This window comes from Carica papaya, chromosome 4 (genome assembly GCF_054855325.1).
Source record: "Carica papaya isolate Zhongbai chromosome 4, ASM5485532v1, whole genome shotgun sequence".
Classification (NCBI taxonomy): Eukaryota; Viridiplantae; Streptophyta; class Magnoliopsida; order Brassicales; family Caricaceae; genus Carica; species Carica papaya.
The window spans coordinates 28230982-28244009 of record NC_142312.1 but is presented as its reverse complement, the minus strand read 5'-3'; the positions used below and the strand labels follow the sequence as shown (position 1 = coordinate 28244009).

General features: G+C 31.5%; 3 protein-coding genes across 9 annotated transcripts; 2 read left to right on the top strand and 1 right to left on the bottom strand.

Annotated features, from left to right (window-relative positions):
• The first annotated feature begins 295 nt into the window (after nucleotides 1–295).
• LOC148266521 (heavy metal-associated isoprenylated plant protein 47-like) lies at nucleotides 296–1245 on the top strand. Its single transcript, XM_088219143.1, has 3 exons — nucleotides 296–383; nucleotides 585–663; nucleotides 845–1245. Exons 1-3 carry the CDS (start codon nucleotides 378–380, stop codon nucleotides 1132–1134), a joined length of 375 nt encoding a protein of 124 aa, XP_088075269.1. The 5' UTR covers nucleotides 296–377; the 3' UTR covers nucleotides 1135–1245.
• Nucleotides 1246–2071: 826 nt separating this feature from the next.
• LOC110820862 (ARM repeat superfamily protein) lies at nucleotides 2072–4039 on the bottom strand. The gene has a single exon (XM_022050478.2). The coding sequence runs from the start codon at nucleotides 3582–3584 to the stop codon at nucleotides 2172–2174; it is 1413 nt and encodes a 470-aa protein (XP_021906170.1). The 5' UTR covers nucleotides 3585–4039; the 3' UTR covers nucleotides 2072–2171.
• A 4597-nt stretch (nucleotides 4040–8636) lies between these two features.
• LOC110820739 (zinc finger CCCH domain-containing protein 18-like) lies at nucleotides 8637–12672 on the top strand. Of its 7 annotated transcripts, none has more exons than XM_088218692.1 (8): nucleotides 8638–8882; nucleotides 9834–10796; nucleotides 10886–11053; nucleotides 11153–11332; nucleotides 11484–11560; nucleotides 11714–11878; nucleotides 11951–12065; nucleotides 12168–12672. In XM_088218692.1, exons 2-8 carry the CDS (start codon nucleotides 9865–9867, stop codon nucleotides 12238–12240), a joined length of 1710 nt encoding a protein of 569 aa, XP_088074818.1. In that variant the 5' UTR covers nucleotides 8638–8882; nucleotides 9834–9864; the 3' UTR covers nucleotides 12241–12672. The 7 variants fall into 7 exon arrangements, with proteins under 7 accessions (XP_088074816.1, XP_088074815.1, XP_088074818.1 ...); XM_088218693.1 differs by having other exon boundaries at nucleotides 8640–8882; nucleotides 12171–12672; XM_088218694.1 differs by having other exon boundaries at nucleotides 8642–8882; nucleotides 11960–12065.
• The last annotated feature ends 356 nt before the right edge of the window (nucleotides 12673–13028 follow it).

Sequence of the window (13028 nt, the reverse complement as noted above, 5' to 3'; positions counted from 1 at the left end):
ACTTTTATAAATAAATTTAATAGTTTAATTTTGAAGTTTTCAAAAATTATATGTTTAAAATCAATTATGCTCAACTAATTATTAATTATGTTTAATTTATTTAAAGTTATTTAGTATACGGGCGTGTTGACAACGTACAGTAAAATAATGACCGTTGAATAAGACAGAAGTGGATCAAAAAACTTGGCCGTTTAAGGTCAAATTATATTGTCAATTCCAATAATTAATTAAACCCTAATCTGGTAATTAGCGAAGTCCCAACTCTATAAATTCAAGGCATTGTTTGATTCTTTGGTTGTAGTTTCCTTTATCACATTTTTCTCGTAATACAACTGTACGTACTACTCGTTCACTTAATTCCAGTATATATACATAGGATGAAGGTAAGTTGTATAATAACTAATATGTAGATATACATGATCCACTACATATGTGTTTTCCACAATTGCAGCTTATTCATTTAATGATCAACCAGCTTGATGTAGAGATCTATATATGTGACCATATGTAATCAACTAACTTTGATATATATATATATATATGTATACATCCATGACGTGTTTGTTTTATATAAATGTTTGCAGCAAAAGATAGTTTTTAAGGTCCAGGTTAGGTGTGAGAAATGCAGGAAAAAGGCCTTGACAGTAGCAGCCGATTCATATGGTATGTATCAATATCTACATGTATACGTTATCTGTGTATATGTGTTTGATATTTATATAAATAATTAAGCTAAGTTTGATTTCTTCAAGACCTTGTTGCAGATGATTGATGTTTATATACATGGATGCATGTCGAATACATATATGTATAGAAATGAATGTGGGTATATGTGTATATATAGGTGTTACATCTATGGGTTTTGAAGGAGAGGGGAAGGACAAGTTGGTGGTGATAGGGGAAGGAGTTGATTCAGTGAAGTTGACGGAGAGGTTGAGGAAGAAGAAGGTGTATGCAACCATTGAAACTGTTGAAGAAGTCAAACCGCCAAAACCACCGGAGAAGAAAGAAGAAAAGCCGCCGCCAGCTCCACCGCCAGCTCCACCTCCACCGCCATGCCAATCTCAACTTCAGTTCTACGAGGTAGTCTCCGATGACCCATATGCTACAAACCCTTGTTGCACCATAATGTGACCCAATCATATACCTCCATAAAATATGGTTTGGTATACATATATATATATACACGCGCATATATATAATGACCGGAAAAGTCAATACACCTATTTAAATTCTCTTTGTCGAGATTGACTCCATCAAACTTATTTTCGTGCTAGCAAGTAATATCATATGTATTTGTCACCAGAGAGACAAACACACACACACACATATATATATATATATATATATATTGCACGGTTCACTTTTTTCTTGTACTACAGCAAACATTGGTGCTTGTAGAGTAGGGGAAATTACGATTATATTTTAAGTAATTAGATACAATGATAAAGAAACCCTTTTTTATAGTCTACAAATCAATGAACGCGTAATTCTAATTTCTAAAATTATGTAATAAATCTTTGTTTCTTAGGAGAATTTAGACCAATCACTTAAATTATTTTAGTATATGTGTGAGTGTATATATATATATACATATATGTATATGTCTATTGAAATGGCATGGGAGAAAGAACATAGGCAGCTAGGTTTTACAGGGAAGCTTCCAACACTAAATTCTAATTTATCAATAAAGAAATTATAAAGATATTAAATTTAATTAGACATATAATTGATTTAGAATTAACATGTTATTTTTATTTATTTATATGATGTTTCTTATATTATTTCATAAAATTTAAATTTAAATTAAGCTCAATATTAGGATTTGAAGTTTAAGTTTTATAAAAGTTTGAAAAAAAAATCACAACGAATTGACTACCTTACTTGAACTTACTATTATATTAATCAACACCTAATCTATGGAAAATGTAAGATTAATTTTTTTAATTTTATTGAGTTAAATATAATATAATACTATAAAGATATTAAATTTTATTGATTAATTAGTAAATGAAATAAATAAATATATATATATATATATATAGATATTGTATGTCTAGAATAGGTCATATAACCAAACATAATAATTCCCTTACAATTTCATTAACAGAGAAGGCTACATCCATGTATGTTTTATAACCAGCAAAATCCTACCAGACACCATGGTGTTATTACAAAATCTCTGGATTCCATGAGAGCTGCTGGATGCTCATCCGTCTCACCGATCTAACCATAAGCTCATCAGATGCCCGATTTCTAACCAGTCTGTTTTGCATACTCTGAAATGATGGAAGGTCAATTGATTCGAGTATTCTTTCTCGCTGTTCTGGGTCCTCGGAGAAACTGATAAGTGCCTCTGCCGCATTATCCCTCAGCTCCTCTGACTCATCATGCAGCATTTCAAGCAGAATTGGAACTGCCCCAGCATCACTGAGAGCAACTCGGTCTCCCTCATTGTAACTCAACTGAGCAATTGCCCCGGAGGCCTTTTCTCTAACCTCAATACTTTCATCCTGTAAAATCTCCACGAGTATTGGAATTGCACCTGAGTTTCTAACAACAGGTGTTGAGTGCTTGTAACTGGAGAGATCCCAGAAAACATCAGAAGCTGCAGCCTTTGCTGCATCATCACCTTCTCTTAGGATTCTCACCAATTGATCAGCTATCGAAACAGCATTCCCTTCTGCAACAGCTAATATGCAAAACACATCCTCTGCAATTTCTTTCCCTATTGGTTCAGGTCCCAGAAGAAGCTCAGCATATAAAGGTATGGCCCCAGCTTCGGCAACAGGCCTAATGTAATCAACATGAGCCGATATGACACCAAGAGAATTTCCCACAAGCAACTTTGTTGAGTTATCTCCTACCCGGAACAACTCAACGAGAACTTCGATCACACCCAATTCAACCAGCATACGCCTAGCGCGTCTTGCAACCCCAAGCAGCCCAATAGCTCGACAGGCTCTTTCTCTAGACACAATGCTGCCACAACTAGCAGCCTCAACAAGAAATCTAAGCCCTCCAAAATTGATAAGCACCATCCTCACTTCTGTTGACAATGTCAGTGCACTCAAAATCTCCAACAGGTATCGCCTAGTGCCATCCCTATTCAAGTTTAACATATTAATAACAATCTCCAACCCACCATTTCTAGCCACAATCAAGCGATTTGCTTTAGCAAAAGTGACAAGACTCCAAAGACACTTTACTAGAAGTCTTTGAAAACCATTACCAGATAATGGCAACAATCTTAATATAGAATGTAAAGCACCAGATTGACCTATCTCTCTTGCCAACCTGCCTTGCCCAGAACAGGCAATCCTTTTTAAGCAATAAGCAGATGCTTCTTGAATGGACTGGTTTAGATTATCTGAATTTCCACCGGCAAGAAGATCAGCAAGAATTGGAATAGTTCTAGCTAATACATCTCCAGGGGCTTGATTTGAGATGTGGGCAAATTTGACAGTGGCCTTTAAACGCATAGCTTCAGTACCAAAAACCATTACTTGTTCATAGTGTTCGAATGCTTTTTCCCAATCTGGAATCAAATTTTCTCTGTTCTTCTCTGAATCTGAATGACCCATGACAGAAAATTGCAGGCTGGATCCAAGATTTCGATCTCACTCCAATTCAGACTTCATAATTCTATGCAAACGGAAGGATAACCCCAAACAGAAACACATAAAAACAGCATAACTCTCCACAACCTTTATGGGGATGCATAAATTAAATAGTGTAGAGGTCAATTGTTCTACAGAAACTGAATCCCTTTAACAGAGTCTTCAACTATGAAAAGAATTCTTGGTTCAAAATTAAAACTCAAAAAGAGCAGTACGTAAAGAGAGGAAAATGGAAGGAAATACAAAAATATAACGAGAAATTGTGGAAAAGACGAGAAGTAGCAAATACCCTTCTTTATCAGTAGGTGAAATTGGGGATTTTGTGGATTCGGAAGTTTAAGAGCTTCGAATATTTCCCAAATCGAAGAGGGAGAATTAGGGTTTTGCTTTTAATACAATTCACAAGGAGCTCCATTGCGGGCTTGGGCTAAATTGGCCTCCCCCAGTACGACGACATCAACTTGTGAGAGAAAAAAAAGGAATTTGAAAAATATACAAATATGTTAAAATGAAAATAATAATTTAATTTCAAATAAATTCTATATTCAATTTAAGTTACATAATTTTTTATAATTTTTTTATTTGATATATGAGGATATAAAATTATGATTACAAGATTAAGAATATAAATAGTAATAATACTTTATATATCACATCTGTAAAATTATAAGTAATTTTTATGTATCATATAACTCGCATTTAAGAATTAAATGAGAATTTGAATATAAACTCTCTCCATTAAATAATTAATTCAGCTAGATTATTAATATTTTTAATTTTTTATTTAATAATAATAACATTTTTTTCTCAAAAAAAATTATGACAATTGATTATTTTTCTTAATTTAATGTTTACAAAATATTACTTAAATAATAGCTAAATCAAATTATTATTTATATTAATTGACATATTTTTCTTAGTGATGAAATTATAAATAGAGTTATAATTATGCTTAATCTTAACATAATTTTTATATTGCTTGTTAATAATTTAGCAAAGTTTTATTTGGCTTGACTTTTTACCCTCCAAAATTTAGTTTAATTTTAGAACCAGACCAAAATTTTTACTTTGATTTCAGTTTAGTTTTGAAAATTTTGTAAATCAAATCAAATTACAATAATAACATAGTAAATAGACTATATAACAAACTATTTAAATAACTAATGAGCATAATTAGTTAGAAAAATATGCTCAAATCTAACTTATAAGAAGATAGATTACGATAAGCCCAGTTCGATTTCAACAAACTAATTTTAATTATTTTAATTATTTTTACGCGTGTTTATGTTTAAAAATTTAAATTTTTATTTTTATTTAACTTAAAATTAATATATATTATGTTGTACTAAAAACAAATTCAATTGTGGGGGGATTTCACACAGCCATGTTTGTTAGTTTTAAGATTATAGGCTATATATCTCACATATCCCTTAAAAAGGTACAAAATGTGAAATGTCCCTCTCAGATCTGATCAAGTAAATTGATTGCAGCATGAGAATTGAATGCATATGCAATATATATATATATATATATATATATATATATTATAGAGGTAATATACATGGAGAGAGTAGGTCAAGGAGACAAAGTGGATAAATGGGTATAGGAAGTGTCCCAATGTGTGCCCTAGTTAAGGGGGGAAAGTGGAAGAGGTAAAATAGCAATCCTGAAAAAGTGAAATCCCCTTCCCCCAAAACATGAACCATAAACTCTAAGGGATAAAGGAAGTCCTTTTTTTGGGGGACTGACAAACAACTAATGTGAAGGGTCATTATTGAATTTCAATGCAAGTGGGTAGGACACTCTCATGTATCCAACCAACAATAGTGACAATACCTAAAATAATATTAAAGTTTTAGATTAAGTCTAAACATTAGTACACCCACAATAAATTGATATACAAATATATATATATATATATATATATTACATAAGACTTTTTTAAAATATTTCTAAATTGTAAGTTATTGATTTTTTTCTTAATTGGTTGGATCATAAATACAGTGACTTATTTCAAAAACGAACTTTCTAATTTAAGCTCAGAATAATTCAATTATATCAATAGAAAGAATAGAAGAAGTGTTTGACTCATTCATGCACACTTTACTTGGCTCAGATAAGATATAAGTTAACTGGTAGAATTGTGTTCTTATAATTTGATCATTACGTTCTGATTATAGATTATGTGTCAAATTATTTAGGCAATAGTAATAATATCTTTTACCTGAATTGATTATTCACTTTTTTTAAATAAGATAAAAAAATACATTGTTAAAAATATAAAAAAAAAAAAAAAAAAGTAAAATGATCAATTGACCATATTTAGTATGATAAAATGACTTGTGCTTCTTCTTATATAAAAAAGAAGAAGAAAAAAAACTTTCTCTATAAAAAGTAACAAGGAAAAAACTTTTATATTTATAATTGAATTGTACCTATATTTGAAGAAATTTTTACATATTTAATATGTAAATCGAAGTTATTCAAATAGTATTATTAACAGAATTTATCTCACGTTGTAAGGACTATAGTCCTAATAAAAGTAAGTATATAACGTGGTGTAACAATTCAAACATATAGCACGAAAATTAAGGGTACAGTGAACAATTTGTAATTAATTAAAATTAAAATTTTTAGTTGTTATATATATATTTATTAGCTTAACCCCATTTTTATACCCATTTCATTTTTTTATTTTATTTTTTTTGGTGCCTCATTATTTTCCTTTATTTGGTGAGAATAAATTTCATAAGATGTAAGTGACATATGAATTTAATGATGCCCCACATATCATCTAATTTCAACTTATTTTTATCAACTCATATGGAGATAATGACACAACAACTAAGATTACCAAATCCCTAATTATATACATATATTATAATCCTTTATAATATATAGTTTGTAGTAGTAGTAGTAGTCCATCCCACCACCACATTGATAAAGTTTTAAAAGCAGATTATCATTATTTTAATTGTATTATAAATAAAGTAGCTTTAAAGTACCATCAGCAATCATTATTTTCCTTTAATTAACTTGCAACCCATAATTATTTAAACCATAAAAAAATCAATTAGTGATAAATTTAATCTCAGTTAATTTTATACGGTATTTTTTATTTTATTTTTTTATGTTTCAAATTATATGGTTTTTAGAAGTTTAAATATGTGAAAAATGTCTCTTAACCTTTTAAATTAAGCACAATAATTTACATTTAAATTAGAGCAAAATATTTATTTTTAATTTTAGATATTGGGGTAAACGATGGAGTCAATTTATTAAGCAGGAGAGGCGGAGAAGCCCGCTTCTCTCTAATCAACAATGATTATCTTAATTTAAAAACTAATTAATCATCATTAACCCCCCCCCACTAATCTCTCCCTCCAAATTTCCTTCTCTAACCCTTTGACCGGTAAACCGGTTGAACCGGCCACCTCAGCCTTCTTCCACAAGCTCTCCCTCTCTTCCTTACTTCTTCCACCATATCCCAATTTACCGGTCCCCCCATAATTACTATTTTACCCCCCCCCAATTTATTTTCACCAATTAGTACAGCAAAATATACGTGTATATATGTAAGCTTAAAATATTTTTTTTCCGAGATAATTAAAATATATGCCAGAATATTTTTGGTCACGGTCACTCTTAATTACTATTAAAATAAAAAAAATAATTTACTTTCATCCTAAATTAATATATTTTTTATGAACATTATATTTAAAATTCTACCCTCTTGGACCACCTCCTCTCCAATTCGAAGAAGGAAATGATTGTAATTACCACCTTAATATTTTCCCAAGAGAAATTTATTGTGGTAAAAAATAATGTAAATGCACTAAAATCATAGTTGTAATTTTTTTGTTATTAAGAATAACAAAAAAAAATATTAATTTAAAATTTAAAATTATAAATTAGAAATTTTGTAAATTAATATATTATTAATTATAATACGTGATAAATTAGTTCAATGTACTAAAAAAAAAATATATATATATATATATATAAGAGATCATTGTATATATACGTGTATTACATATATGTATATACATATAAAAAACACATAATAATTCAATTGACATATGGTCGATTACATGTATAATATTTCAACTATTCTCAAAACTTCAAGATTAAATTATTTGTTTATATATAAAATTCAATAACTATATGTGTCTTTTGTGTTCAATTAAAATATATATCATAATATTTCATAATTATAATTTATTAGATTAAATTAGCTTAAAATTTGATTTACTAAATAATTATGAACCATTATTTATAATTTATTTATTTTTTTTTAAAAAATTAGACCGTAATAATTATTTATTTTTAATTTAAATTTTAAAATTAGACCGATTAAATTTTTTTTTAAAAGATCTAAATTAGACTAAATTAAGTTTGGTCTAATATTTACTTCAAATATTTTAAAATTTAGATTTTTCATCAAATATTAAATTATTATTTTTTATTTTTATAATTTTGGGTCGAATTCCAAAATGAACAAAAATACCAATTACGTATTTTTTGTCACACTAGCTACAAGACTACGACATACTATATAGTTTTGTCTTTTGTGTCCACATACATACATACAAGTGTTTCCCACACTTCCATGTTGGTGAGGTGCATGTACTCCCCAATGGTCCCTACCCTCGAGATTCGCGCTTCGTGAACAACAATATGAATCCAACGGTCCAGATTCAAGGAGGAAATCGTCGCTCTGGTGCCACTCAACAGTCACAACGTACCGACATGTGTTTTGTGTATATACATAATTTACCACCTTGGTATTTCCGAATTATTATAATAATTTATTTTGAGGGGCATTTCTGTAATACCATCACTGGAAGCTGTTACATCAAAATCGAAAATTAAGCAAAATATATTGCCTGAAATTTCTGTAATTTTAATTTTCACCCCCCAAAAACAGAAACTCCATATATGTAGTTCAGTGGAAAATCCTTTTTTTTTTTTTTTTATTTATTTAAAATATTTGAGTAAATTATATTAATTATTATTATAACTAAGCTGTATTGAAATGAAGTGAAGAGGAGTGTGTGTGTGTGGGGATGGTCTTTAAAGCATCATTTCTGTCAGTTTGCTTTTTGAGAAGTTTTCTTTTTTAAATTTTAGCAAATTCAAATAATGATAAATAAAAAGCTTAAAGCTTTCGTGAGGGAATCAAAAATGGAGTTTGAGCTTTCTTCTTTGCTTCCTCTGACTATCTTTTGCTGCCGAGACTGAAGAAGAAGAATCTGCAGATAGGTACATATCTGTGTGCATATAGATATAGATATCTACGTCTGTGTGTCTATCAGCGCATATATATATATGTGTGTGTGTGTGTGTATGCATATGGATCTTTTCTTTGTCAGCCTTTTTTAAAAAAATTTTTTTTCTTTATATGGGTTTTTATTTTTCTAAGCTTATTTGAATGAATTCCCTCCATATCTAAAAAGCTTAAGAGATTATTTCTGATTTTTTCGATTAGGTTTGGTTATCTTATCTATGATTAAAATTAGGGATTTTTTAGTTTGAGCAAGATTCAAACTCTTCATTTTTTAAATATAATTTAATGTATTTACGTAGCTGACTGTGTAAACTATATGCCTTTTTTACGTTTTTCTCAGTGTAAGCTTTTCTCTCTGCTTTTTTTTTTTTTTTTTTCTGAGTAACTATTTTCTGTTCAAAAGAAGGATATTGTCCATCTATGATTTTATTTTGGGAACTAATTATTATTATTTTTTTTTTACAGACTTTAAATGTCAGTGAGTTTGTATTTCCAGATTTAGGAAGAAAAAAGTTTATTTCTGGAAATTTTCTCAGCTCTTTTTAGGGTTATATTGGAAGGAAATCTTTCAGAATTTCCTTGATTAACTAATATAGGCTCTGGTATATCCTAAGGTTCTGCTTAATTCTGACAATGTAACCAAAACCCTAGAATTCTTTTCCCCCTTTTGGTTCATGTTTGTTTGATTTCTTGTGGGTTTCTTGATTTTGTTCTTCTTAGATCTATTATAGTTTTAGGGCTTGGATAGTTCTACACCTTTAGCCAAACACCACTTTAACTTTTTTGGAGTACTTCGTTTTATCAGTCTGATGCACTTGTTCACTGTTATATATCTATGCATATACACACTATAGTTTGTATTGAAAGAGAATTTTTTAGATTTGTTTGGCTTATTTTTGTGCATTTTATTTATTTTTCAATTGCAGTGATTTTAGATATATATGCTGTAGATGCAATATGGATTTTACAGACACTACAAAAATTGTTCTCAATCGAATCAAGAAATTGGACCCGGAGAATGCAACAAAAATAATCGGTTACCTTCTTCTGCAAGGTGCTGGTGACCAACAAATGACTCAATTAGCCATGAGTCCTGAAATATTTATCCAGGATATAATATACAAAGCGAAAGCTGATCTGCATCGTCTGCAACAATTAGCACATAATTCGGCATCAACTCCGATCTCTCCCTCTGTGAATTCACCTCTCATTCCCAAAGTTTCCTCGCAGGCTGCTCCATTTTCTTCGATGGTGTTTCCATCTCCAGCTAACTTTGGTGTTTCATCTCCGTATTGGGAGCCTCAACTCAGTGCTAACCATAATTCGGATGTCATTCCTTTGAATTACTCAGATTCCATCCATGAACTGCAAAGCCAAACTCAGTTCTTGAGCTTAGAGGATCAATTTGAGCATGCTAATGGGGGAAATACCGGATTCCCAAATGATTATTATTACTTGGATGCTGCATTGAGCAGTCAAGGGGGAAGAATGGATCCTCGGTATCAAAGCATTGCAGAAGTTCCGGTGAAGACTTGCCATTACTTCAACAAGGGGTATTGTAAGCATGGAAGCAATTGTAGGTACTTCCACGGTCAAATGTCCGAGGGTTTCCATCAAATGGTTGGTCATAATTCGTTTGATGCTAATGAAGATCAGGTTTTTTCGCCTGGGTCATTTGAGAAATTGGAGATGGAGATCATCAAACTTCTGAAATCAAGACGAGGGAATCCTGTCTCGATTGCGTCTCTGCCGATGTTGTATTATGAGAAATATGGAAAAGTACTTCAAGCAGAAGGTTATCTCACTGAGAGCCAAAGGCATGGCAAAGCTGGTTATAGCTTGACAAAGCTTCTTGCCAGATTGAAGAACAGTATTCGCCTGATTGACAGGTGCACTCGATGATCTTATTTCCGTTTCCTTATCTGACACTATTTGTGAATGATTTTTGACAGTAAGGTTTTTATGATTTGGGTTACAGACCTCACGGTCAGCATGCTGTCATTTTGGCAGAAGATGCTCTAAAATACATGGACAATCGGAACGAGAGAAATGACCCTGGTCCTATTGTTAGTGGATCAAGGCAGATATATCTCACATTTCCAGCAGATAGCACTTTTACGGAAGATGACGTGTCCAATTACTTCAAGTATGTTATATTCTTAGCAGGAAGTTGTAGGCTTTTTTTCTTAATCTAGTTCAGATAAAAAAATACTCAGTTTGTTTCTTGTGTCGATTTTCTCTATAGCACTTTTGGACCAGTTGAAGATGTGAGAATTCCATGCCAGCAAAAACGAATGTTTGGGTTCGTAACCTTTGCCAGCGCAGATACTGTGCAAGTGATTTTGGCAAAGGGAAATCCGCATTTTGTTTGTGGAGCTCGTGTCCTTGTCAAACCTTACAGGGAAAAACCTAAGCTCATTGATCGGTAAAGTTACTATTTATGATATTATTCTTTCTCTTGTTGTTTAGAGAACCCAATGATATAGCTCAAGAAAAGTTTATATTTCCCACAGTTTGGACTTAGTTTCTGATTCAAATTCGTGAAAATTTTTCAATCTGAATTAATTTTCATGCAGTAAATACCAAGAGAGGATTGAGCATCCAATGTACCATTCTTCACATTACATAGACATGGACACTGAGCTTCACTCTGGTAAGTAGTCTCTTCTATAGATTTATATAAATCCATGTCAGATCTCAGGGATCCATGCAGTTGAAAACCAAATTCAAACACTTGCTATCTACTTCTTTCGGCATAGGAGTTAATCATGACCTTGAAATTCTTATATCAACTAATGTCTTTCAGTTCCAAGAGGATGTGAGACCTCTAGGTTGTTAAGGAAGCAGTTCATCGAAGATCATGAGGCTTTTGAGCTACAGAGAAGGCGTCTTGCGGAGCTGAGTTTCATGCAGAAACCATTAGCCAACCAGTCATTTTTCGGATACATGGATGGATCAGAAGTCTCCGAAGGTCTGTGACTGTTTCCTTACGATGTTCCTCCAGCATGGTTCTTTTATTCCTATTTTCTTACCCAAATCATAGAATGTGCAGAGCATCTGAATTTCCCATCACCCAAACATTTTTCTGAGCTGCTGGATGTTCTGAACAGCAACGATAGAATCAGGCATATAAACACCAATTATTCTGACCCGGATAGGTATAAAGTAACTCTTTTTTACAGGCATCTTTCTATGTTGAATCTGTTCTCATACCAAAACAAATCTAACCATGATTTTCTGTGATGTTATTGTCCATTCAGCAGCGAGGGATTAAATCTCCCCGATAGCCCATTTGCTTCTCCAGTAGTTAGCAGCATTTCTGCGGTCATATAGGTTCTGGAAAACACAGAAGTAGAGTTAGATTACTGGCTCAAAGGAAACACATCTTTTGATCCATTTAATCAAAAGGAAATACATAAAGCTTAAACTTTAGTTTTATTCTTTGCTTCACTTCTCCTAACTCATCTATCGAATCAAATCTCGTGTTGAGTACATACTTGCTAAAAGAGGGGAAAAAAGATTTGCCACCATGTCACGAGGAAAGTAGCAAACCTAATACATAGAACTATATGTAAGGACAGTTTTTTATCTTTACCCCTTTTCGATGTTAATCATAGAAAATCTATATTTACTGGAGGATTTAGTATAGATTTTAGCTTGAAGGAAGTAGAGAAAAAGAAAGTGCAGTGTTTCAGGAGGATTTGAAACATGTTTAGGATCTCTGTAACGCTGATGAATAGATGAAAGTTTACTTTTTTTGACAAACTGTTCTCTTGCACAGCTAATACCTGTTCATAGAAATTCCTTTTCCGTTTCTGATAATTTTCACTTTCTTATCATGCATTTTTCGTCTTATGGACATAGTATTTGTAAATTCCTCCAGCCGGATTTTATTATATACCGGTTCTCGCACTGTTTTCTTTTTATCTCAAAATTTTGGATATAAATTAGGGTTAATTGTATCTTGCACTGTAAATTTCGTCTTATATCGAAAATCTTGGATATGAGTTAGGGATAATCTGCTTTGTTTGAATTCATGTAATGTTAAAGGATATGATTGTTGGAGAATTTGGAGATTTCCTTTGCTCTGTTCTTCACATGACAATGTTAAGATTTGAGGG